Source organism: Puma concolor, chromosome C1, assembly GCF_028749965.1.
Source record: "Puma concolor isolate L17-30 chromosome C1, mPumCon1.1.hap2, whole genome shotgun sequence".
In the NCBI taxonomy this organism is placed as follows: domain Eukaryota; kingdom Metazoa; phylum Chordata; class Mammalia; order Carnivora; family Felidae; genus Puma; species Puma concolor.
Genome location: NC_141674.1, coordinates 59605957 through 59633795, shown reverse-complemented (window position 1 = coordinate 59633795; position 27839 = coordinate 59605957). Strand labels below are relative to the sequence as shown.

Below are 27839 nucleotides of genomic sequence, written 5' to 3'. Positions count from 1 at the left end.
ATAGACAGATAGATAGATAGATAGATAGATAGATAGATAGATAGATAGATGATAGATACTCTTTTACACATATAGAATACAGATATGAAAACTGTTTTAATGCCTTATTTGGTCATTCTATCTATCTGTTCATAGGCTTAAAGGATTCTAAATGAACTTCTAAGACTAAAATTATAATGTATCATGTGGAAAATGAAAAAAAAGTTAGGTGCAATTAAAAGTAGATTTGGGGCTCCTGGGTGACTCAGTCGGTTAAGCATCTGACTTCGGCTCAGGTCATGATCTGTCAGTTCATGAGTTGGAGCCCCGCTTGCAGCTCTGTGCTGACAGCTCGGAGCCTGGAGCCTGCTTCGGATTCTGTGTCTTCCTCTCTCTCTTCCCCTCCCCTGCTAATACTCTGTCTCTCTCTCTTTCTCTCTCTCAAGAATAAACAAATATTAAAAAATTAATAAAAGTAGATTAGATGTTATAAGAAAGTATGTATTCAATTTAATATATAGCCATAGAAACTATCCAAAATGAAACAGGGAAAAGAGAATTCTTAAAATGAAGATAGGACCAGTAAGCTATGGGATAGCTTCAAACAGCCTAATCTTTATGTAACTGGATTCCCCAAAGGAGAGGAGAGAAGAATATTTTTTAAGAGATTGAGAGCCTTATGGAAAATTTCCTAAATTTGGTAAAAGCTATAAACTCAGAAGTTTTCATTGTCCTCCTCACACCAAATAACTGGTGTCTTGTGCAACACCACTTATCCAGTTTTCTGACTGGATGCGCAACAACTCAATTCTGACACTGTTTACTTGGAGTTAGTGTCAGCTCATACAAGTTTAGGGCTCAGTCTTACAAGACTGCCCCCTCCTCACCACTGCAGATACCAGTCACAAGTCTGAGGCCACCAACACTTATAAATGACTGGCTATAATCGGGGGTTCTAATACACTCCTCCTTGGATTCAAAATTTGTTAGAACAACTTGCAAAATTTAGTGATGAACTATACCTATATTTACTGGTTTGTTATAGAGGAATCAGATGAACAGCCAGATAAAGAGGTACATTGGGCATGATCCAGAAAAGTCCTGAGCACAGGAGCTTGTGTCCCCATGGAGTTTGGGTACACCACCATATGGATGCACTCACAAACCTGGAAGCTCTCTAAACCCCATCAACTAGGGGTTTTCATGAGATGTTCATTATGTGAGTGTGATTGATTAAATCATTGGCCATTGATGATTAATTCAATTTCCTTTTTTTAAAATGTTTATTTTTGAGAGAGAGAGAGAGAGAGAGCAAACGAGCAAGCATGAGTGGGGAGGGACAAAGTGAGAGACACACACACAGAATCTGAAGCAGGCTCTGGGCTCTGAGCCGTCAGCACAGAACCTGACATGGGTCTCGAACCCACAAACCATGAGATTATGACCTGAGCCAAAGTCCAATGCGACCTAGGCGCCCCTAATTCAATTTCCAGCCCCTTTCCCCTAGAAAGAGACTGGGGGATGGAGTGAAAAGTATCAAACTTCTAATCAATTTTTGGACTTTCTGATGACCAATTCCCAACCTGAGGAAATACAGGGGCCCACCAAAAGTCAGTTCATGAGAACAGAAGATGCTCCTGTCACCTGTATCACTCAGGAAATTGCAAGGGTTTTTAGGAGCTCTGCTAGTAACTGAGGACAACAATCTTTCTATGATACCATGCCCAGAGACCAAAGTTCAATGAAATTCAAGCCCAAGAAAGATGAAAATAAATAACTATCCCAAGGAACATCATAAACAAATTGCTAAAAACCAGCAAAAAGAGAGAAACATTCTAATAGCAGCCAAAGAAAAAGGATACAGTATAAATGGAGGAACAAAGACAAGGACTGCATTTTTTTTTGTCAGAAACTATGCAAGCAAGAGTATGATTCTATTTATATAAAATACTAGGAAATACAAACTAATGTATGATGACACAAGTTGTGGTTGCCTGGATGTTGGAGTATGGGGGATAGGGGAGCTGGAGGGAAGGATTACAAAGGCTCATGAGACAATTTTTTAGGGCAGTGGATATGTTCATTATTGATTGTGGTGATGGTTTAGAAGTTCTATTCATATGTTAAAACTTACACAATTATATTTAAATGTGTGTGGTTTATTACATGACAGTTATATCTGACTAAAGTTGTTAAAGATAAAAATAAAATATGCATTAAATGACCAGTTTTTTTCTCATAATCGATACAATACCATGCAAAATATTTAGTTCCTTGTTTTATAGCTAATGAAATAAATCAAGCAATGTTAAAAATATTTGCCCACAGCTAGTTAAAAAAAAAAATCTAACTTTAATGGCTATTCCCATTATTCTGTGTTGTTGTCATACAGATAAGATAAGCAAATTCTAAAAGATCTTTTGGACTGTAGTAAACAAAAATTATAGGCATAATATATTGTCATGGAAAGTTATACTAGTGAAAAGTAAGCTCCTAATGGCAGAGATCATATTTTATATCTTAAATCCCTTAATGCAGCTTAATTTTATCCAGTAAATAATTAATAAAAGAAATGTATAAGTGAATTAATGAATGCAAAATTAGTTGTGTATTATATTTATGAAAATAGGTCGATCTATTGTGTGTCTGAAGATAGGAAAGAGAATAGATGGTCTATGTGCAGGAAAAGGGTATGAGAAGAAAACAAACATGTAAAATGTATAAATGCCAATCATGCTTCCTTATAATCTTATATTAAAAAGATTATGTTTGCAGATAATTGAAACCATTATCACCTCAGTTTCTACAATTATTACCTCCTAAGTAGTCTTCTGTCTTCTACTTATCCCTACTCAATTCATTTTCCAGACAAAAGTCAGAGAGATTAAACCATCAGCAGCTAATATCACTTCATTGATAAAACCCCTCCAATGGTACCTCAGTATACTTAGAATAAAATAAAAACTCCTTACCTGTAGAAAAACCATATGTGAACTTCTATTCTCCATTCTCATCTCACACTTCTCTTCCCCTTACTGGCCTTCTTTCTGTCCCTCAAACCTTCCCCTTCTTGTTCCTGCCTTGGAGCTGTTACAGTAACCATTCCCTGTGCCTGGATCATTCTCTCCTGAGTCTTTACATGGATCGTCCTCTATGATATTAAGGTCTCAGCTTAAATGGCCTTTTGAGACCATCAAATCCCACTCATCCAGTGACTAGGCAGTCTCTATTATGTCACTCTACTTCTGTGGTTCTCAACTAGAGATAACATGACCACCCCGAAGGACATTTGGAAACATGGGAAAATTTTGGAGAGAGGGTACCTAGTGGATAGAGGCTGGAGAGGCCCTAACTGTCTTACAGGAGACAGGACAGCACCTTCTCACACAAGGAATCATATGGGTCCAAATATCAGCAGTGCTAAATTTACTCCATTTTAATTCCATGCTCATCATATATAAATTATCTAATATTCTCTTCTGTATTTAGTTTTATCTTTTTTTTTTTTTAAAACTTTGATAGACTGAAAGTCCAATGGGAACAGGAATGTTAGGTGTGTGGTTCATCTTTATATTCCCAGCTCTTAGAGTAATGGCTGGCACAGAATGTTTTGTCAATAAGTATTTACTGAGTGACTGAATGCCATTGAATGCTTCCTTTGAAAGCATTCTATATGACTTGCGGAGTATTTCTGCAAATGACCCCCATCGTCAGCTGAAGGCATGTTTTCCCCAGAGTATGTTTGAGACTACAGGATGGGAATCAACTTTCTATATAAGTTTTAAAAAAGAAAAGTGAATGAATACCAGAAATCTTCAGGGAAGGAAAGCTGCCAAGCATGATTTTTTAGTAAAATTCTGTTCATAGCTTGGAAATAAATCTACTTTCCTAAATCTCTGTCAGGGTCAATGATTTGTGTTTAAATGTGCAAACTTATTGCATCTGTGATTTCTCCTCCGTTGTGCTATAAATAAATTAACACTTTTATCTAATCTGACTCGCTTCCACCTGTTATATTTGGAAGGCTATTGCAGTGCTAGCTGATGTTTTCTCTGAAGAAATGACTGTTGACCTCACTGTTCCAAATAAAGGCAGTAGTTTTAGCCGTTGATTTCCTGCAGGGAACGAGTTCACAGAAAGCAAGAATTGTGAATGATGGTGCTCACATTTAGGCAGATTATGACCAAAGCAGACATTCCGAAGTCATGAAAGCATCTATCTAGTAGCTTTCTTAAACAAACAAATGAACAAAACCTGAATCTACTTTATTTTGCCTAACATCTCCCTCTCTCTCTAGTAGTTGCTTTGGTATGACAAACGTACCAAAGACTAAAATCATGGCTGTTGAAATTACGTAAGGTAATTTGCTTAGACTTACAGGGAGGTAGTGTGAGGACTTGATTGACATTAGGCCCCTTAAAGAAATAGGTACCGATAGGTTTATATGTTTTACTTCTTAGTTAAGTGTTTGCATTTTAAGCAAGAGTTTCTAGGGGTACAAAAGTGTTCAACTAAAAGGATAATTAATAGTAGCAGGAACTTTAGGCATGAGGAAAACCAGCAGTGGATATGTTTGATAATTGGCAAAGCTTTTGGTGCCCATTATAGCATTTCACCATATATATGCATGGCTGATTTATACACTTCTCTCTGATTTAGCTGTGTAGACACAGGCATTTATGGCTTTAGAGAAGTTTTATTTTCCTCCTATTGCATAGAGGTAGCACCGATAGAGTCAATAGATTGTGTCACTTATACTGAGCCAATATATTCCGATCACCAACCAATATATTTCTCCATATACTGTCACAATATTATACAATAGAAACACTTGCTTTATTTGTTTAAAAAAAAAACACATTTAATTGCTACTGGAGATCTATCATCTTTGCATTCATTTTTTCTTCAATTTACTTGTCAGTTTCTTCTTATTTTCTCTTATAGTCATAGAGTAATATCTAAAAATCAAAAGGAGAATGATTGTATCCCATCATGTACCTTTATCACAATGACCTTTTCAGCTTAGCTTTCTTCTTCTTAGTGAACAGGTACTACATGAGGTATAGTCATCATGTTGAGCACATGCTCCCTTAGGGTTCATGATATTATATTTTGTATCACTAGAAATTTTTGAATCCTAAGCACTGTAAAGTTTTTGCCTTTCTTGCTTTGGTCTTGACATTTCAAAATTAGCAGGGTCTACTTAGTCTTCCCAGATGTTGGAAAGATATGGGAATGCAATGTTGATAGAAGGTTTCTCCATCACTGGTAGCCTGAAATCTTCAGAAGATGATGGTAGCAATTGCTTTGCTTCTATTTTTTGATATTAATTCCAGATCCACCAAGAAGAGGGCAGAAGGCATTGGGGTGGGGGGAAGAGGCAATGATGGTCAAACTCCGGAAAAGCCAGGTAATTCATTACTTTGTATATTCATTCTTGCTTCGTTCTGTCATTCTTTCATCCAATTACCTCTCATTCTTTAACTTAAGAAATGTAATGAACATTTATATGTACTAATAAGCCAGAACTTTTGAATTCCTTAATTTTCTAAGTTCATGGCTATAGGGAGAGTAGGGAGTTAAGAACAAAACCTCTCATTAAGCCTTATGTGTCATCATGTTGGTTCATTTCAAGAAAGTCTGGCCGAAATGATACTTTTGCAGAAAGCAAAGGTGTAATGTGTTTGGGGCAAAACTATGAAGGATTTTAGAACTCTTTCCCCAGACGGTGGCACAATTTTACTATCTCAAACTCTTTTCTAAAGTACCTTGTAACACAAATTCTTACTTTATCCCTTTTCCCAGCACCAATCTCAAATATGAGGTAAGAAGTATTTTTTTGCTCGTAACAGAAAATCTTACGGATTTTTTTTTTTCCTGAAGTCCTGTAAGAGAGATCAAGGGATTGGTACAAATAGGCCTACTCTTAAGCATACAGAAAGAGATACCTAGTTTACTGGGAAGAGAATAGAGTATAAGAATAGACAGAGAGAAGCATATAAAGGGGACAGAAAAGAAATAATGAAAGGATTACTGCTTTGATTTTTTTTCACATGCCACAGCTGTTTTTTTTCCTTTGTTTTTTTTTTTTTTTACAAAAATAATAGAATGTATTTTTTTTTTAGTGACAGGTTTTATATATACCCTGTGATACCTTATGTGCTGTATAAATAACAGAAATGAACATTTAGAATTTGTAAAAGTTGGAATGAAAAGTCAACCAATAATAAGAGGCCATATGTCAAATTTCAAGCATTTTAAATATAGTTAGTGTCCCTGAACAGACAAGATCTGCCGTTTCTGTCTTCATATACCATCTGTACTAGATTGCTAGGGCTACCATAACACAGTACCTCAAACTATATGGCGCAAGCAACAGAAATATATACTCTCACAGGTCTAGAGGCTCACAGTCCCCAGTCAAGGTGCTGACAGGTGGTTCCTTCCGAAGGTTCTGAGGCTTCGAAGAAGGGTCTGTTCCCAGCCTCTCTCCTTGGCTGGTAGATGGCCATCTTCTCGCGGGTGGCTTCACAGCATCTTCCCTCTGTGCATGCCTATATCCAAATTTCTTCATTTTATAAAATACCAGTCATATTGGATTAAGGCCCCCCCCCCCCACTTTAACTTACTTTCTGCTTTAACGACCCTATCTGCAAATGTGATCACATCCTGAAGCACTGCAGAACATACGTATGACTCTTTGGGGTTACACAATTCAGCCCATAGTATGCAACAATGTTAGTCAAAAGGCATTTATTGAAGATTTTTTTTTTTTTTCTGGAACAAAGTACTATTTGATATGAAGTGCAGCTTTAAAAAGTAATGGTAGATTAAATCTTTGTCCTTGATGAAAATATTAAAATGTACATTTTTTAAGTTTTATATGTATATTAAATATATGAGTGATGATGTATTTTAAAATATAATAGAGTGATGGCACATAATTAGGATTAGCTCTACAGATCTACATAGGCACTGGGCTGTTTCAGATGACAAAACAGTGTCCATAACTGGAGTTGACTCAATAAGAGTAATACTAGGAACAAAACAATTTCTATTTTGCACGATGCAAAACTAAGGAACAAATATGTTGAAGGACATATACAGCCATACAGTGAGTTACAGGCACAGTGGAAGCGTAAGCAGTATTTCCTGATACCCAGTTGAATCTTCTGTAACTGCAGCTATTGTCACTTGGAGAAGACAGTTTTATTAGACTATAGCATATGTTGACGAGTTCATTCAGGTAAGTTACAATACTTTCAAATGGAACATAATAGAGGTTTCACATGGTGTAGGCCAGTAACATATGGCTCCGTTCATAGAGACGTAAATAATACATAGCAAGTAATGGATTCAAGCTGGTCAGAACAGAGCCTAGCTACAAACAACCTGTAAACAACAACAGCCGGTTCCTTTTGCAAGCACTCCCTTTTTGTAATTACCCCTCTGGAAGAAAGTATGTGTGTTAAGGGTGGGGCTGGAAAGGAGATAGAAGGGTAATTCTTCCCCAGGATAATGTAAATTTTGTTATCTCACTTCCCCACCCCACCCCCCTACCCCGTTTAAATGCAGAAATGAAAAACAATGACTAAACTTGCCATTGCAGATTGAATCACTATTTTCCAGGGAAAATGCATCTCAAACTGCCAAATATAGAGAGGCCAGAAAAATAGTCACCTAATCCAAATGGTGTGATGGCAGTTAGAAAGCCTTTGTTAGTGCTCTACTGAATGAATAACATCCCTTCCTGATAGGGATAGGCATATGAGTTGTTTCTTTTACTTTAAACTATTAAAGTGCATTTCAGGCTCTGAAGGGTTTGGTTTAACAAAATCAAGTTATGTTACGAGATTTGACAACATAATTTTTACTTCTTCAATACAAACACTATAGGCATTGAACAATACATCGTATTTTCAGTTTTATTTTCATTAATTTTATCAATAAAAATGTTCATTTTAATTTTATTAGGATTTTGCACAGGGCTTTATACATATTTTTGCATTCAGTGCTCATAATAGTGTTATGAAGCTGATATTGTTTTCTTTGTTCATATGACAGAACTGACCCCGAGAAAGGTTAAAAATGTTGACCCAGATCACACTAAACCTAGTGCATTTACTACTCCAAAGCCCACATTCTTAATTACTTCCCTCTCTATTATTGTCATAAAATATATTTTTTTCTTTCTTCTTTTTTTATATGACCATCCATATGAACACATTTTGCAATAGGTATGGGTATATGTCTACTTCCTCAAAATGCAAAATGACTTTGAGAAGCATCACCATGATTAGTCACTTAAGTGCTCTTTGATGATCTCTAAGTGGTGTTCTAATTATTATAGCCTTCCTATTAGACACCATGCTTCTTTGTTTTCTGAATGCTGGGCAAACATTTCTGCTTGTACACAAAGTAAGATATGGTAATATCCCATAGGAAATCATCTAATCTATTTGATTTTAACACAGTTCTGTTCCATTATATGTAATATAGCTATTTTCCAAATAGCTTTGGATATCCTGATCTGCCTACATATTATGTAATGATCCTCAAAACACCATTAGACATAGAGACATCAAAAGTATATTTTCCTTTATCTTGGCTTGAAATTTCCTAGCTTCCTTGAAAAAAAGAGAAACAGTTTATAAGATCATGGATCATAATATCAAAGCAAATTAGGATGTCAGAAGCAGAGCCTTTCCTGGTACTAAGAGGCACAAAGACTTTCTCTCATGGGTACTCAGAAAGTCAATACATTGATTATAGCAGCAGGGCCTCAGTAACTTTTCTGATAAAAATGTAATAGGAAGTTTCTTATGGCCTTTCTTATAATGTCCGTCAATGAGGATGGGTGCAGTAACACCAAAGCAAGTTCTTGTAAAGGAAATTCAATAGGAATCAAAATAAAGTAGTGAGAGTGTACAGTTTTTTTAATATACCAACTTACTCTGAAAAGAAAATTTTTAAATAGCTAAAGAAATGAATGGATTTCCTTCAGGTAATCTTTTATGAATACTATTTCTGTATGTGAACTTGTAATAATAATTAAACACCACAGAAGTCAAAGTTCTATTCTCTGGCCAGACCTTAGAGTAGAGAGTATATTATTCACAGAAAGCCCTAGGTCACAAAGCTAATATAATAAGATGCTAAAATGGAACCTTCAGCTGAAATCCTAAGGCAACAGATAGCAAAATGAGGTGTAATTCACATCACCTCTATGGAACTTCTAAAATGTGATTAACCAAGAACCAAATTAGAATATTCGTAGAACTCTCTCCTTCTCTGTAGGACTGAAAGGACTGGAAAAGAGGGATTTTGATGTGAGTTCCTAAGAGAGAGCTGTGTTATATGCTCTACCTGCTCACAAATGTTTGGGATTGCAAATCTTTTTTAATTGGACCATTTTAGTGGATGTGTAGTAGAATATCAATATGCTTTTGTCTTTAAATTTACATAAAATAATCACTTCTTGCAGTACAAAAATTCTATGGGTTTTGACAAATGCATCTTCATATAGCCATACCCACAGTCAAGATGCAGAGCAGTTTCATGACTAAGAAATTCCAAACTCCTGTAGTCAACCACCCTCCCCTCTCCGAACCCTGGCAAAAACTGATCTGTTCTTTGCCTTTACAGCTTTGTTGTTTCTAGAATGTCTTATACATGAAACCATACATGTAACCACCTGACCCTAGTGTCTTTCATTTGGTAAAATGTGTTTGAGATCCATCCGTGTTATGTATATATGAATAATTTGATTGGCAAATGGTATTGCACTATATGGATGTTCCCCAGTTTGTTTACTCATTCACTGGTTAAAGTGACTTTTGGGTTGTTTTCACGTTTTAGTAATTGTTGGTAAAACTAATATAAACATTTGTATGCAAATTTTTGTGTAAACATAAGTTTGCATTTTTTTAGGATTGAGATTGCTAAGTAACATAGTAAAATGCATGTTTAATTTTATGCAAAATTGGTAAACTGTTTTCCAAAAGGACTATATTATTTTATAATCCCACCAGCAATATAGGAGAGCTCCAGGTACCCTGCTTCTGTCAGCACTAATCAGTGTTTGTTTGTTTGAAGCCATTCTAATACATATATAGCAAAATGTCATTTTGATTTTTTTCCTAACATTCATTTTTTTAAATTTTTTAAATGTTTATTTGTTTTTGAGAGAGAGAGAGAAACAGTGTTTGAGTGGGGGAGGGGCAGAGAGCGAGGGAGACACAGAATCTGAAGCAGGCTCTAGGCTCTGAGCTATCAGCACAGAGCCCAACAGGTAGGCTTGAACTCACAGACCCTGAGATCATGTCCTGAGCTGAAGTCTGAGGGTTAACGGACTGAGCCACCCAGGTGCTCCGCTTTTCCTAACATTCTTAATGACTAATAATGTTCATTATCTTTTGACATACCTATTTACTATCTAAGTATTTTTATTCAATAATGTATCTGTTTAAATTTTTTGTCCATTTCTTTATTAGATTGTATGTTTTTACTGAGTTTGGAGAGTCCCTGTATATTTTGGATACAAGTTCTCTAATATGTAATTTACAATGTTTTCACCCATTATGTGGGTTTCAATTAATTAATGGTGTTTTTTGCACAGCAAACATTGTTTACTTTTGATGAAATTCAGTTTATCAACACCTTCTTATATGGCTTGTGTTATTAGTATCATATCTAAGTACGCTTAGCCCAAGATTCTCTCCTTTGTTTTTTTCTAGAATATTTATAGTTTTGTGATTCACATTTAGGGCAATGGTGATTGTTGAGTTACTTTCTCTATAAAGACGTGAGATATGGATCAGAGTGGACAGTCTTGCCTTGCCTCTCATTTTGGATGGGAAACTATTTACCCTTATATCATAAAATATGAGGTCAGACATCGGGTTTTCACAGAAGTTTTTGTTAGGCTGAGAAAGTATCATTCAATTCTCAGTTTCCAGAAACTTTTTATTTCATAAATGAATACTGATTTTTTCAATGATTTATCTGCATCTAGAGATACTCATATTTTTGTTGTTGTTCTTAATATGGTGAATTACATTGTTTAATTTTTTTCAGTTGTACAACCAGCCTTTCAATCCTGGGATGAACCATATTTGGTTGTGATGTTTTATCATTTTTAAATATTACTGGATTTGTTTACTCAATATTTGATAAAGTATCTTTGTGTCTATGCTTATGAGGGTTTTTTTTTCTTTCTTTTGACATCTTTAGTTTAGACATTAAGGGTAATGCTAGCCTCATAAAATGAATTAGGAGATTTCCTCCTCCTCCATTTCAGAAAGAATTTGTATATATGGTATTCTTTCTTAAAATTTTTTTAATGTTTATTTATTTATTTTGAGCGAGACAGAGACAATGCAAGTGGGGAGGGGGAGAGGGGGAAGAGAGAGAGACAGAGAGAGAGAGAGAGAGAGAGAATCCGAAGGAGGCTCCATGCTCAGCAGGGAGCCCCATGCAGGGCTCCATGTCAAAACTTTGAGATCATGACCTGAGCCAAAATCAACAGTTCCAACGTTCAACTGACTGAACCACCAGGTGCCCCTCTTTCTTACAGTCTTAATAAACATGACCCTTTAGTTTTCTTTGTTGGTAATTTTATAAATTACAAATTCAATTTCTTATTATTGGATATATATTGAATATTCAGATTTACTATTTCTTCTAAATCAGTTTCAATTTTTGTGCCTTTCAAGGAATTTGCCCATTTAATTGAAATTGTTGAGTTAAATGGTAGGTAGTTTTTCTTAATATTTGCTTAGTGGCCATTCAGTCGTTCTTATAACCATAGCAATGTTCTCTTTTTCATCTCTGAAACTTGAAATTTGTGTTGTCTTTCTTTTTATTCTTTATCAGTCTAAGTTTCGTACATTTCAATGAATTTTTTTGAAAGAGTAGCTTTTGGTTTCATTAATTCTCTCTATTAATTGTCCATTTTTAATTTAACTGATTTTCACTCTTTATTATTCCCACAACTTCCAAAATCTCCAGTTATTTTTTTCAAATGTTTTGAGATTTCTCCCAATGCATGTACAGCCTAGTCTGAAGTAAAGACAAGGAAGCACATGTTGATTTCTCTAGTGTTTTGTTGTTGTTGTTGTTGTTGTTGTTGTTGTGTTGTGTTGTGTTGTGTTTTTTTGTCCCTATATGTTACTTCTCTTCAGAACTCTTTACCACTAGATCCAGCTCCCGTGGCCTGCTGGAACTTCAGTCTTTCTTCACTCAACTCAATATTACTAGGCTCTGGTTTTCAAAAAGTTCTCTTAAGTCTAGGGTCTGAAAATTGCCTATGTATACAAGTTATGGAGATCAATTTGGGGCTCACCTTATTTGCTTCTGGGATCAGTCTTGTGTCGCCTCTTGTCTAATGTCTGAAAGATGTTTTATGTATTTTACCCATTTTTCTAGTGGTTTATGGCAAGAAGGTAGGTCTGATTTTTGTTCCTAAATGTACGTGGAAGCAGAATTCCAGAGTTATTTTTTAATTCAATATTTTAAAATATTCAAATTTGTGGGACACCTGGGTGGCTCAGTCAATTGAGCATCCAACTTCAGCTCAGGTTATGATCTCGCAGTTCATGGGTTCTAGCCCCACATCAGGCTCTGTGCTGACCGCTTGCTCAGAGCCTGGAGCCTGCTTCAGATTCTGTGTCTCCTTCTCTCTCTGCCCCCTCCCCCACTCATGCTTTGTCTCACTCTGTTTCTCAAAAATAAATAAATGTAAAAAAATATTAAAATATTCAAATTTGTTACATTTTTACCTGTAGCACTACAATTATTTTCACCTGACCAAATTTTTCCAATTTTTTCTTGAAGCTTTAACAGCACAATTATAACAGCATAGCATCTATATTTACTTCAAATATATTTACTATTATTACTTTACTGAAATTGCCTGCTTATACTTTTGTTTCCATAATAAATGATAAGCTCTTTGAAATGGAAACAGTTTTGTCCACTGGTCAGTGATCTTGGCACAAATAATGTCATTTGAATGGAAGGAGAGAAGCCAGGCAGGAAGAAAGGAAACTATTGTGAGCTGACTTAAGAACTTTCCTTTAGTACTGTCTGGTACTAAATATGCATAAATATGCAACAAAACAAATCAAAACGCTGAGTTTTTATTTCCGGGGTTTTGTTTGCTTCTGAAACCTCTGTTGCAGTCATTTCAGTAGGCAGCTTCTATAATTTATCTGCCCATACACCCTCCTCTCATTGCTTCTTCAAACCCCACTACTTTTGTGCTCTAACAACACCCCTGAATCACATTCCCTGTTAGATTTGCAGTACATTCTCCTGAAAATTATTTGCTTCCAAAGGAATGTCTTAATTAAGTTTATTTTTCTGAACTTCACTCATATTTTTCAGAGGTAGTAATGAGCTCAGCAACTTTATCAATTTGACCATACATTTTCTTTTCCCGCTATCTTTGGAAATTATAGGCAAATCACAATTTGTATGTGCAAAATAATTGCAGAGTCTAATGAAGAAGTGTGGTAGGTGGAATAAAGGCCCCCAGAGATGTCCATGTCCCAATCCCTGGAACCCGTGACTACATTACCGTACATAGTAAAGAGACTTTGCAGATGTGATTGAAGTTAAGAACTAGAGATGAGAAGATTATCTTGGATTGGGCAGATGGACTCAGTTTAATCACATGAGTCCTTAAAACTAGAAGAGTAAGGCAGAAGAGCTGTTCAGAGAGATGCAACTGGAGAAGAAGCAGTGGGCATTCAAAAGGGAAGAAGACTTGACCCACCATATGCTGGCTTGGAAGGGGCTATGAGCCAAGGAATGAGGGAGCCCCTTGAAGCTAGGAATAGCCCTCCACCAAGGAAATGAGAATCTCAGTACCATGAGCAAGAAACTTAATTCTCCCAACAACCTAAATGAGCAAACGAGCCTCCAGAAAGGGATCCTGCACTGCTGACACTTTGATTTTAGTCCAAGGAGACCCTATTTGAGTTTTATATTGTTGCTATAACAAATCACTACAAAATTAGTGGCTTAAAACACTTCTCTTTTATACCTTTATGGTTCAGAAATCTGGATCTCACTGGATTAAAAGCAAAGTATTGACGGGATGTGTTTTTTTTTTTTTTCAGCTCTAGAGAATCAATTTTTTGCTGTCAGCTGAGAGCCATTTCCAGTTTCCAGAGGACAGAGTTTTCCTTTGCTCATGTTCCACTTTCTCCAACTTCAAAGTCAGCACTAGTGTCCTCTCATGTCACATCTCACTGACCCACCCTTCCACCTGCTACACTTAAAGACTCATGTGATTAGACTTAGCCATCCATTATAGTCTCTTTATCTCAAGGTACTTAACACATTTTCAAAGTCCCTTTGTGCATGAAACCTAGTAGAGTCACAGACCCAAATGCTGAGGACATGAATGTTTTTGGAAGATCCTTTATTCCAATTACTATAGACCTGTGCCGGACTTCTACTCTACAGAAAATAATAAACTCATATGGTTTTAAACAAGTAAATTTGTGGTCTTTTGTTATGGCAGCTACGGAAAAGTAATACAAGGAAAACTAATGATTCAAAAATTAAATTAGCATCCAGATAGTGCTTTATAGTTCTAAGAGGAAGGACAACACACACATGCCCTAATTTAGTTCTACACTAAGCATTTTCATTATTACCATTTACAAATGAAAAAATTAATGCAGCATTTCAGTGGGATACAGATCAGGCACGTAGGTTTTGGAATTCTGAATTTCATATCTGTCACTAGGTCCATTAACAAGATATTTAACGTCTTTAACCATATAGAGTTTTATTCCACATAACAGAATCTACCTGATATACGTATCTAAGGTTAACTGAGGAATTCATAATGAAAAGCATTTATCATGGTACTGTACACATAATAAAGGATAAATAACAGGTAAATATTATTATTTTTATTGCTGGTGTCATGGTTAATAATTATTGGAGTAAGAAAATTAATCTGCTGGAGAAGGTAGAGAAAATGAAATGTTATATTTTATGGACTTTCTATCATGTTATCTTTCATTAATGATATAGTCAACAAATATCACAAAGCCCATATTAAACATGGAATAAGATGTAGCCTTTTATATCACAGAACTTATAATATAACAAAAACAGAATTAATTTAAGAGTTCCTAATAATTAAGTAAACAATAGCAAGCATGTATTTGCCACATAATATTAGTGCAGGATTTTTTGTTTTGTTTTTGAAAGTATGTAACATGGAACTATTAGCTTGAGTAGTGACTAAATCAGGAAAGGTTTCTATGAGGAAATATTGCTTATTCAGAGACCTGAAAGATGAGAAGTTATCAGGGTGAATTGGAAGATAAAGTATCCTGGCAGCAGAAAGATGAAACGTCTAAGGAGACAGCAGGCTAGAAGGACCTATCCCAGCCTGTGATCCCTATCAGAAATTCAAAGTTGAAAGCTATCTTTCAATGATGTTTTCAGACCACTGACTATAGATATATATCCCAGGGATGAACAGTCAATAGATGTGAAATAGGAATATTCATGTAACACTTTAATATTGAAAATAAGTTAGACCCTTTTAAATTTGTTTTTAAAAAGTTTCACAATTTTTTTTTTTACCTTTTTATACATGATTGTCTTCATTTTTTACTGGCCAACTAAGTTATTTAATTATGGTATAATATATCAATTTTACCCATACTTTAATTTTCATTTAATATCCCTTACTTTATAATTCAAGTTATACTTTAAAAATTCTTGAATGTGGGCGCCTGGGTGGCTCAATCGGTTAACTGTCTGACTTCAGCTCAGGTCATGATCTTGCAGTTCGTGAGTTCAGGCCCCGCGTCAGGCTCTGTGCTGACAGCTCAGAGCCTGGAGCCTGCTTCAGATTCTGTGTCTCCCTCTCTCTCTGCCCCTCCCCCACTCACACTGTCTCCCTCCCTTTCCCTCTCTGTCTCTCAAAAATAAAGACTAAAAAAGATTTTAAAAAAAGAAAAAAAATTCTTGAATGTGAATAAGGATTTTGTCCTCCCTATGTTTCAATAGTTTTTATAGACACATTTAAACCTAGATTATCTTCATTGTAAGGGTGAAAATAAGATAAAAAGGAAGGAATAGAAAATATTATATTAGTGGATGGAGTCATACAAGGGCATTAGGTTGAGCTAAAAAATACTTATAAAAGGGGGGCCTGGGTGGCTCAGTCGGTTAAGTGTCTGACTTCGGCTCAGGTCACGATCTCACTGTCTGTGGGTTCGAGCCCCGTGTCAGGCTCTGTGCTGACTGCTCAGAGCCTGGAGCCTGTTTCAGATTCTGTCTCCCTCTCTCTCTGACCCTCCCCCATTCATGCTCTGTCTCTCTCTGTCTCAAAAATAAATGTTAAAAAAAATTTTTAAAAAGATACTTATAAAATCAGATTTTAAGAATATGGATTTGAAGACGCATGCTGCTTTTGTAAACTCACCTCGGCATACCTGAAATAGCATATCAGCCAACTATCATCTTAGAAGTATAACTCTTCCCTGTGTACAACTTAGGGTCAGCCAGATAAATGAAGAGATTACTTAATCATATGTATTCTAAATAGTACAGGTTTCAATTAACCAAGTCATATTTACCTGACGGCAAACAGTTTAGTGACTAATACAGGCCCAGAGAAGGGAGCCCACAGGAAAAACATTTTTGTTAATTGATAAAGATTTTTGATTTGGAGCACCATACCTAAGTTTCAGAATACTTTATTCCTATAAAACTGAATCTTCTTACTAGTTTTCTAACTTCTACAGCTTTATAGTAATTTTGGCAAGAGAGTAAGATGGAAACAAAAATAAGGTTGACTTTTCAAAACAGACCATTTATTTATTTTTTTTTTTTAATTTTTTTTTCAACATTTACTTATTTTTGGGACAGAGAGAGACAGAGCATGAACGGGGGAGGGGCAGAGAGAGAGGGAGACACAGAATCGGAAACAGGCTCCAGGCTCTGAGCCATCAGCCCAGAGCCCGACGCGGGGCTCGACATCCCGGACCGCGAGATCGTGACCTGGCTGAAGTCGGACGCTTAACCGACTGCGCCACCCAGGCGCCCCCAAAACAGACCATTTAATGGGATTTTCCAATTCTCTTTGGTATGCAGTAAAATGTGATTTTTCAAGACCTGTGTAAGGAGGGAGAAGAGACCCCCCTCTGGAAATTCACAGAGGCCCATTCTTCCCCTGCCATATCTCTGATAATCAGGATCCTTCCTGCCTGAGGAGTCTCTGCTTTCAAACAAATACAAATTCTATTATTTCAAAAAAGAGTATTTTTTTTTCAAATTTCATTCATTTGCATATTTTTTTATCTGTGATTATGTTTTTATATTTTTACTCTAGTGCTATTTTTAGTCAAATAAGAATGTTTTTCCTAGAATATTAAAAAATAAAGCTAATTTAGTTTTTATAACTACCTAACCCTTAGTTTGAGAATCATATCTTGTTTCTGAGGTTTATCATATCAGTTATATATAGCATATGCAGTGTGCCTCTCATAAAAAAATAGTAATTTTGGGAAACTGAAATGTGGCAATGGTTTAAGGTATTTCTATACTCTTATCAAGCCATCTGGCTTGAAACCTTGGGAATGAGTATGAAATTTCCCCAAAAGAAAAGCAACATTTAGTTAGGTTAAGTGTCAAGTTGCTAGCTTACACTGTATAAAAGTCAATATGTACCAAGCCATATTAGTGAATTTCATCTACACTGCTAGAAGGTTGTTGAACTCAATTACAGAAATGTGCAGAGCTCTATTTGATGTGTGACGAGGTTAGGAGACCACAATCAATTAAAAAGAACACATGTATATCCTGTTCTGGGGAAACAGTTGTTATAGTATCCCTTGTTCAGTTTCTGCTTTTTTCTCTGACTTTTCCTCTGAACATAGGAGAACAAAGGGTTTAATAATTCCCCAGTTTCACTTGGGATTGTTTTGTCAGCAGTATCTAATAGGAAGACATGAGATTGTTATTTTATTTGAATGAAGCCTCAGGCGGCTATAATTAAACATGCTGTACTTTTTTTCTTGTAGCAAAACCATTTGAAAATGGACAATATTTGGACATTTATGGAATTACAAGGGACCAGGCTGGAGAATATGAATGCAGTGCGGAAAATGATGTGTCATTCCCAGACGTGAAAAAAGTAAAAGTTGTCGTAAACTGTAAGTCCTGTCATCTTTTATCAGCATAACTTTCAAGAAAAGATAAACATCTGAAATACACTGTCTGAAATTTATGTTGCTGTTTTTTTAAGAGGTGCTGTTATTGATAAAGACCACCTATTGACAGTGAAACTGTGGACATGTTAGAAGATTGACCAAATTGTTTTATGTAACATTAGTTGTCCCAAGTAATCCCACATGGCATTTTCTTCTTTCTCGTGAGCTTCACCTGGGTGTATTCTGGTTAAATTGAAGCATGAAACTCCCAATCAAACCCAATGGAAATTAAGTATGTTGGTCTGTACTCAAAGAGAAGAGCTAGTGCTGTGATACTTCGATTACTTGGGTCGTTTAATTCTATTTCGTTTGAAAAATATTGAGAAAATGAATAAAGAATGTTCCCGAGTGTATCATTAGTAGAAAGTTAGAATATTAAGAAATACCTGCAGAGCTACCAATGCCATGGTTCACCCTCTCTTAATGCATCTCAAACAATGATTAAGATATTTTTCACTAATATCCTATTTTATATCTTATGATCTCAATAGTAATAACTGAAATAGCCTGTACGTTTCTAAAATACCCCCTTAGTCCTTCAAAAATTTTTACATTATTTAAATTACTCAAATAGAATAATTTTGGGATAATAGTATTTACCAAAGGTATTGATAAGATACAGCTTCCTTTTTTTTTTTTTTATTCTATGTATACACTCTTCTGGATATAGCCATTGCTAATAATGTATACCTCATTAAAAGAAGGAATCATTCCAAATATAATCTAAAACACTTTAAGCAGGTTTTTTTTTCATATTAATGTGAATCTTTCAATTTCATGAGCCAAAAAATAACTATCAAAACACACCTGGCAATTGAGTGTCTGCCAGGGCAAATCACTGCCATCAACTAACATTTGTCACTGACTAATCTATATATTTGGGGTTGAACTATCTCTTTGAGACTGAGAAAATAGGCGTAATACCAGATCAAGAGGCAGTGTCTGGGGCAGAGTTTCTCAAAGAATGTTCTGTAGACAAACTTTAGCAGATTCACCAAAAAACTCACTGAAAATGAAAAATTCAGGGCCCCCACTCAACTCAGCTGAATCAAAATCTGTGGGGTACATGACTTGGAAATCTACATTTAGTAAATTTCTAAGTGTAGAGCTACTGCTCATTCCTCTGGAACTCTCTGAAAGAAGAAATAATGATTATTTTATCACTAACTGTATTTATCTGAACGGGCACCCCACCCAGTAATGCAGCTCCTCAGCCCCCAGACATAATCGGTCTCTACAGTGATGTCTCAAATTGGAGTAGAATTGAAAACCCAGCTGTCGTACGGGTTCTCATGGGCCCATAGTCCATGTATAACCTACACTTTCCTTTGTATTCGTACTTTCTCTTTCATCCTTTTTATCCCTCTGCCTGTAATTTATTCTCACTTATCATTAAATCAGATCTTCTTTTTTCCTGGAGAAGTGGGAACCTTAGACAGAAAGGTCAACTAAGGCGGCAGAAATGTGGAGAGAAACTGAATTGAAAGAAAGATATAGCAAACAAATGAGTCATCATCTAAGGGATCTGGGTGGAGAAGATCTTATAAAGCAGAAGGACAGAAACTGGGGAAACAAGATGTCAAGAACTGTGAAAAATCGGCCACAGTTTCACGGACGCTGGCAGAAAACAAAGGGCAGTTTATTACTCACAGTAATAACAGTAGCCAGAGTATTGTCATTTTTTGCATTAGTTCCCCATGCTCCAGTTACTACAGGGTGATATGATGACGGCCAGGTGACACGTACACACGCAGTGGGTTTATGTCATAGCTGAAGCTCCTTGAGCTTAGGAAACTTGATTTTTTTATAACGGCAGCAGGCAAACCTCTGCCCTTTGCTGCAGAGGGAGAAATTATCTTTATTATCCTGGACTGTAAACAAACCTGCTGTTTGCTCCATAGGGAGAACTACTTCTGTCTTTCACAATTGTTCACTGTACAAGCATTCTTGAAAAGATACTCAAGAACAAAAGCATTCATTGTCTCTGCTTCCAAGATGTGCAGAAACACAAGTAACTTATGGAGAATTGTTTTTCAATACGGGACAGGAGCAAGAAAGTTTGAAGCAGAGGCTTAGAGATGTTCCATCAGCCAAAAAGGATGCTTCAGTAGGTTTGTGGGGTGCAGACACGGAAGAATAGGCACCGAAGAATTTCTCCCTCTGCAGCGAAGGGCAGAGGTTTGCTTGCTGCCGTTATAATAGGTAGGAAAGAAGACTTTGTTAATCACCATTAATTAAATTTTAGAAGGAGAACGGGAATGAAAAGAAGAAAGTAGGAAAAAAAAAGTTAAGGAGGTATTTTTTAAGTTATAACTACAGACTATCTTCTTAAAGAATTAATTTCAGTTAAAGTACGGTCATAAATGGAAATATTGGTGCCAACATAATATTAACATAGCTCATATCTTTTTTAAAAATGGACCCAAAAGACTTTTTAATGATTTTCAACAATCAGTTTTGTCTTCTGTTCCTTTCTAAATTATACCTTTGAGAGCTTACCTTTTTCCTAAATGTGCTATGAAAAATTGTGTTTAATACTGATTGATCAATTCGATGTACATCTGTGGAACCAAGAGTTTATGTAAGAGATGAGTTGTGTTCAGACTTCTGTTCAAGACCTAAGTTTTGCCTTACTTTGGAACAGTTATGTCACACATATACCAGCGAGTTCTAAGTCGTATAGGTCTGTCAGGGTATACCCACATATGTTTCTGGTTATGAAGAGGTTTGGAAAGTGTTAATTTTGTGAATTTGTCCCTTTAAAAGTCAAAATTTGAGCACTATCTATGGATTTTACTGAGATGATTTCCCAAAGGAAATTAGCCAAAGCCTACTGAATAAACTTTAGTTTGTCAAATCCCCAAATTGAGCACAGTGGTCTATGTTACCAGCACGAAACCACACATCTCCTGATAACCTGAGGATTCCCTGAAGATAGAATCGTGCCAGGTTGAAGGCAGCGCTTCTTTTCACTGTTATTAATCAATATGATGTGCATATAGAATTGCAGTAGCTTTGTGAGTTATAATTTGAAGAGAAACTTTGTCCCTTTTCCCAAATGGGGCTCAAGATGAAATGTAATAAATTTTCATAAGCTCTGGTAGATTCAGTTATGTGGTAAGTTAATTTGAGAAAGGGATTTAGGTTCTCTTCAAGTTAGAAATGTTTCATATTTTACTATTTATCCAAAATGTCTGCCACATTTACTGTGTATATATTACTATATGTATATCACCATATATATCACACTATATATATCACACACATACAATAAGTAACGTATTTGCCACACCTCACATACTTTGTACCTATAGCACTTTGATGCGGACTTCTGTTCAATTTGATTAAACAACAATTTAGTGAAATGTTTAGCAAAATTAACTTACTTTATACATTGAATTAGTCAATTAATTGAATAAATCAGTAAATTTTGAATTACTTACAGAAAGTCTATAGATAGGAAGAAATTTTTAGGATATTAAGATTCTACGCAAAAGCTTGTTTCTGGGTAGGGAGATTTTGTAGGTGATTATTCTCCTTGTCTTTACCTGTATTTTCGTTTATTTTTTTTTTTGTATTGACATATAAATTTATCTATATATAAATTTCCTTGTGTGTGTGTATATACATATATATATGTATGTATACATATTTCTTGTCAAATTAAAAAAAAACTAAACTAATAAAAAGGAATTATGACCCTTATCATAACCAGACCTGGAGATATTAAAACACATACACACACAAAACAAGAAAAAATTTTAAACCGGTTGATTAGCTAAGCCAGAGGGAACTAGTGGATTAGAGTTGAACAGATTCTCTGTTTTGTTTTGTTTTTTTTTTTAATTTTTTTTTCCCACGTTTATATTTATTTTTGGGACAGAGAGAGACAGAGCATGAACGGGCGAGGGGCAGAGAGAGAGGGAGACACAGAATCGGAAACAGGCTCCAGGCTCTGAGCCATCAGCCCAGAGCCCGACGTGGGGCTCGAACTCACGGACCGCGAGATCGTGACCTGGCTGAAGTCGGACGCTTAACCGACTGCGCCACCCAGGCGCCCCCAGATTCTCTGTTTTAATTGCATCTTTATTCCATTCCTAGGAGCAGCCTAGAAGACTCTAGTCCCGTATTTTTTTTATTGTTAATTAAAAACTAGAAGAATGAATGAGTTCCAGAAAGCTCATAGATTCAACTTAATTGGGAAAAACAGAAACCTATGAAGATCTGGTTTGGAAAGGAGAGACTAGAGTGTAGAAAATCAGCAATGTTGACTCATTGCAAGCTAAATCTAGAAATCTGGAAAATTTGGAAAGTATCATAGACTAATAAAGTAACGTAGATCTCTATGGAGAAGCAGAATCCCAGATATTAGAAATCAGGAGAGCCTGAAAGATCTAACCCTTCAAAATGAAAGCCATCCGTAAAAGGGGTAGGGTTTTCTGATCTTGTGACAGAAGCTGTTTGTTCCACAACCATTATTTATGTGTATTCTTTCAGTTAGTAGTAACTGTTTTGAAAATATAGGCCTTATACTCAGATATTTCTTATTTTAATGCCTGCTGTATAATTTACTGGGATTTCAGATCTTGAGAAACCAATTTACCTCTGAGTCTCAGTTTCCAATTCTGTAGTTTAGGGCAGTACTATATAATTATCAGGGTTTGGGTAAATATTAAATGAGATGATATACATCTCTGGTGTCTGGCTCACTGTAGGTAGTTGAAAAAATCTCTCTCTCACTCTCTCTCTCTCTGTATGTACTTACTTTACAATGTAAGCTCTGTGCAGTAAGGGATTCTCCTTTCCTTTGTAAAGTGATGTGTTCTTGTCACATACAGCAGCACCTGGTCCATAGGAGGGACTCCAAAAACTAGTAGTTGATTGAATGAATTTAAGTGATTAATGTTTTTCCCAGTGAGTCATTCTACTAGACAAAAGAAGAAAATATTATATTTGTGGAACAATTATATTTTTTTCTCCCAAGACAGTAAGTAAATAGTATGTTGACGAATTTACTTCCAATACCATTTTTTAACCAAAGTTTTCAGGTAGATTTAATACAGATAATCTGACATTTATATAGTGCTTTCACCCAAAGAGAGGAAACACTAATTCCATTTGTTTTACAGATAAGAATATTGAGGTTTGAGGAGATTAAAATATTTAGTACCTTTGTTCATTTTCAAGAACAGAACAGACACGAACAAAGGGAGCTATTAATTAACCAGAAAAAAAATATGGAGTCAACCAGATTTAGGTAAAAAGAAGCCTAGACATTATTTCAATTTTCACTCATGACAGTCATTTTATATTGATTATTTATCTGGTATCAGAAATTATTTTGCACACACAATTTATAGTAAAATAGAATTTAGTATTATTCCTATGGTCAAACAGTAAAGATATTTTTGGGTGTACTGTGCACTAAGTTTTCATCCCATAAATCATAGGCACATATTTGTGCATTATTTTGCATCTCATGCATATTCATTTATGCAAATGTGCACTTTATCTTCCAATATAACTAGCTCTAAACATGTGGGAAAGAATGTACCAATTAGTATAACTTAGTACAATTGTATCAAAGCTTGAAATGAGGGGGCCACTGGGGAGAGAGGGAGGAGGAGGAGGAGGCTTTCTAGGGAAATGGCCAGTTTTCTTGGTGTATTTGTAAGTTTTCAACAAAACCTTGGAAATTAGGCAGGCATCCTGGATTTAAGACTATAAAAAATTGCAGATGACAGACATGTAGATATTACCTCAAATAAAGAGAATATCCCAGCATTCAGCATTGGAATGGATAAGGTACTATTGTGGGACCAGAAGAAAAATGAGTGTTATTTGAATTCATAATTATCACATTAGTTTTTATTTCTGTCTCCACTTTATGCCCTTACCTTTACTTTACATTTACCTCATCTTTCACATTTGTTTATGATTTAGGCTACTATCCTGTACTTTATGTTTTATTATAAGCTAATTAACATTTATCTGAAATAATTCAGAGTATAAAAAACAATTGTTGTCTGTTAAATAAAGTACTGGTTTGTATGCCATTTCTAGAGTAATAATGAAACACTTCAATAAATCTGCATTAATATATGTATTTATTTACCTATTTACTTATGGCTTACCATGACACCATCAAGGTTTTAAAGCCTGGGATACTGGTCTTCAAGGAAAGCAGAAAGACAAGAGAGACACATAGTTTGTAATAGTGTGGCAAGTGCTTTGATAAACCAATCGTTAAGTACTACACGAGTTATCATAAAGTCACCAAATACAACCCTAGGGTATCATGGAAGGCTTCTAAGAGGACTTGACCCTGATGGAATCTGAGGGTAAAATTGAATTTGACAGATTTTTTTTAGAGAAAATCAAGGAAAGAGGAGTCTCACACAGAGTAGCCGCATTTGCTTAGCACCGTAGGATTCAGGGACAAGGCGCTTCTTGGTCTGTTGGGTGCAGTGAGCTGGAGACCATCAAAGAAAACATAAAGGAGGGTGGGTATCTAAGAAGGAAGAAGTCAAGGCCCCGTTAGATAGGAGTTTATGAATTTTCATAGGTTGACATAGATCCAGCTTTACCATCAAAGAATAACTTCGAGATGATGGAACTATTAAGAGATACATATATGAATATTAAGATATTTATTTAAATATTTTTATTTCCTACATCTATGGAGTTTACTTGGATTATTTCTGTTTTGTCATAGCAAGGGAAAAATAAAGGCTTAAAATAATAATAACTCCAGCTAAAAGAAATTTAAGAGGAGCTAAGATATTTGAAGGAAAAATCCTTCAAATCAAGTATCAAACATTAAATATTAGAAACCTATGGATAATCACCCAGAAAACATATTTTTATTTTATTCTTTTTAAAAAAACCATATTTTTAAATAAAACATTTCTCTTCAGTAGAATAACATAAAAGTATAAGAATTAAACCTGTTCTTTTCACCTAGGGACTTCCATGGCATAAAGCTCAGATTTAATTTTGTGGTTTATATAATTCCTCAGTTCAAGTAAAACTGTGTTATTAAACATGCACTTAAGGAATACATGATTTCTTCTATTGAAGGAGGCATAATTGTCCTTTGTTTTAAATCTTAGACATACACTTCAATTAAGGACTAGTGTGCCAAGGCTATTTTTACTTAATGAGGCTATTTTTACTTAGTAAGTGTGCTTCCCAATTTAACTTAAATGTGTTCTCCCATACTTTTATCTTAGTATTGAAAGGAATTTTAGTGTTAAGGGTCTATGAATGATCTTTTACCCTTTTGTTCATGGAAAATCAAAATGCGTCTGCAGTAAGCAACTGTGCCTATTTTTATTTTTCCTCTTTTTCTTTTTTTGAAAGTGAAAGATGAAACAATTCCCTTATTTTAATACATGAGCAAAAGTTTTTGCTAGATGGGAGTCTGTTTATTTTGTTTTGTTTACAGTTATTTCTAAGTTGGCATTTTATCACTTCAAAAAATATATTTCTATATACATAAAATAATAGGTATAATAGAGTTTGACTATCAGCCACCAGTAAGAAAGCAATTTCTAATAGGATGTAAATGCTCTAGGTTGAAAACGATCCATGGCAAACACCAGGAAAGAAACAAATCTATAAGTCGCACACTTACGTGGGTATTTCTCCGACGTACTCGTCTAGATTCACGTTCTGGGAATACCCACCCCAAAAGCCAAACTCTGAAAACTACAGGGTGGCTTCTTCTGAATATATCCTTCAAGCTGATCTTGAAAGTTCAAACCTCGCACAAACCTACAGTTTATAGACCTGTATTTACCTGAAGTCCAACTTTATCAGCATATTTCCTCATGAGCAAATTCAAGCAAAATAATTTATGTAATTCAATTCTTTTTAACCAAACACTGAAAACCATCCATAGAATGGGAGCAACATTGTTAAGGTTCTTGGGTCTTTTCTATATCATTAAAATCCACTTTGCAGGAATTGTCAAATATTCTTAAGTCTGTCATTCGAAATACTTGTATGTTTTGTGTATGTGTGTGTGTGTATGCGTGTGAAGGGAGTGATTGTGTGGAGTAATTAGGATGGTATAAATAGGATACACAAAGGCAGTATGTAGCAGAGTCATGGGAGATACATATGGAACATAGGGACCAAATTCTAGGGAAACTTCCTTTGCCCATTGGAATGTGCTGTGCCTCCTAAACCCACTCGTTCTCGTCTTCCCTTTCGTGTTCATTCTCTCTCCCTTTCTCATCATCATTCACCCATTACTGTTCTTTCTCATTATCTTTGTTTTTACTTTTTCATTTCCTCCCCTCTCTTTCCCCTTATTTCTACCCATACACATAATGCTAATAAACCAATTTTTGAAAGAACTTCTCATGTGTATAATGGGAATTATCAATGAATCGTATTTCATCATCATTGAAACATTTTAAACATACAGATTCCTGAATAACACTCCCCATACTCAATTATTCAGTCTATATTTTATTACCTATAAATGTATAATTTTTTTGAAAATTTACATATATGTTTGGAGATTACAGGGTAATGAGTATGAGACAGAAAGGCAGAAGACCTGAATTCTATTTTTAATTCAATTACTTAACTAATCGTACAACTTTGAACAAAGAATATAAACTTATAGCTGTTGATTCCCCTTTTTGTAAAATAAGGGAATTATCACTATGACATCCCCTAATTCTTAGGTTCTGATGTATTTCTCTGATCCAAGTATCCAAATTTTGGGGACTGTATGGATTCAATTCCTGGCAGGCAAAAAGCAAAGGCTAAAAGCAACTGTTTGGCTTCAGGGTCAAATGATTCTAGATAATCTCATTATTTTACTTTGTGAATTCTTTGAGAAGTTATGAAGGATGATAATTTTGTTCTCTCTTACACTGTTGCCAAATTTGGGCAAACTTTTTTTTTTTTTTTTTACTTTAAAATTTTAATTTTGTGGGAGCACCTGGGTGTCTCAGTTGGTTAACCATCTGACTTTGGCTCAGGTCATGATCTTGCAGTTTGTGAGTTCCAGCCCCGCGACAGGCTCTATGCTGACAGCTCAGAGCCTGGAGCCTGCTTCAGATTCTGTCTCCTGTCTCTCTGCCCCTCTCTCACTCGTGCTCTGTCTCTCAAAGATAAATAAAAACATTTTAAAAAATAAAATTTTAATTTTGTGGAAAGAATAAGTATAACAATAGAAATGAACTTTAGAGAATTTTAAAGTAAGGATTCTGTTTATGCAATGGAGTGTGACAGAGGGTAACAAAAATAGGATTTAGAATTACACAAACATGATTTCTAATCCCAGCTCAGTCACTTTGGAGTATTTGGAAAATTAGTTAACCTCCCTGGGGCAGTTTCCTTACATAAAAATACAAGATAATTATACCCGCCTTGAAGATTTGTTCTGAGGATTAAGTGTTGCATGTAAAAAAACAAAGTGGGTAGGTCAAGGCAAACAACTTTCGTATTGTAAATATTGGTGTGTCGCATTTGTCACAGTACCTTCTATGTCTATGTATCTACCTTTCTCTGTGGCCTGTGAGCTCTTTGCGGAGGGAAACTCCTCTTACTCAACTTTGTGCTGTGGGTAGTGCAGCACAGTGGTTACAAGGA

The 27839-nt window shown here is 35.5% G+C and overlaps 1 protein-coding gene across 1 annotated transcript in view; it reads left to right on the top strand.

Moving 5' to 3' along the window:
• NEGR1 (neuronal growth regulator 1) overlaps window positions 1-27839 on the top strand; it is an 862121-nt gene that overhangs the window by 563128 nt on the left and 271154 nt on the right. The window contains exon 4 of the mRNA XM_086717279.1: window positions 18039-18170. Within this exon, the coding sequence (XP_086573405.1) occupies window positions 18039-18170 (132 nt within the window). The remainder of the gene's footprint in view (window positions 1-18038; window positions 18171-27839) is intronic.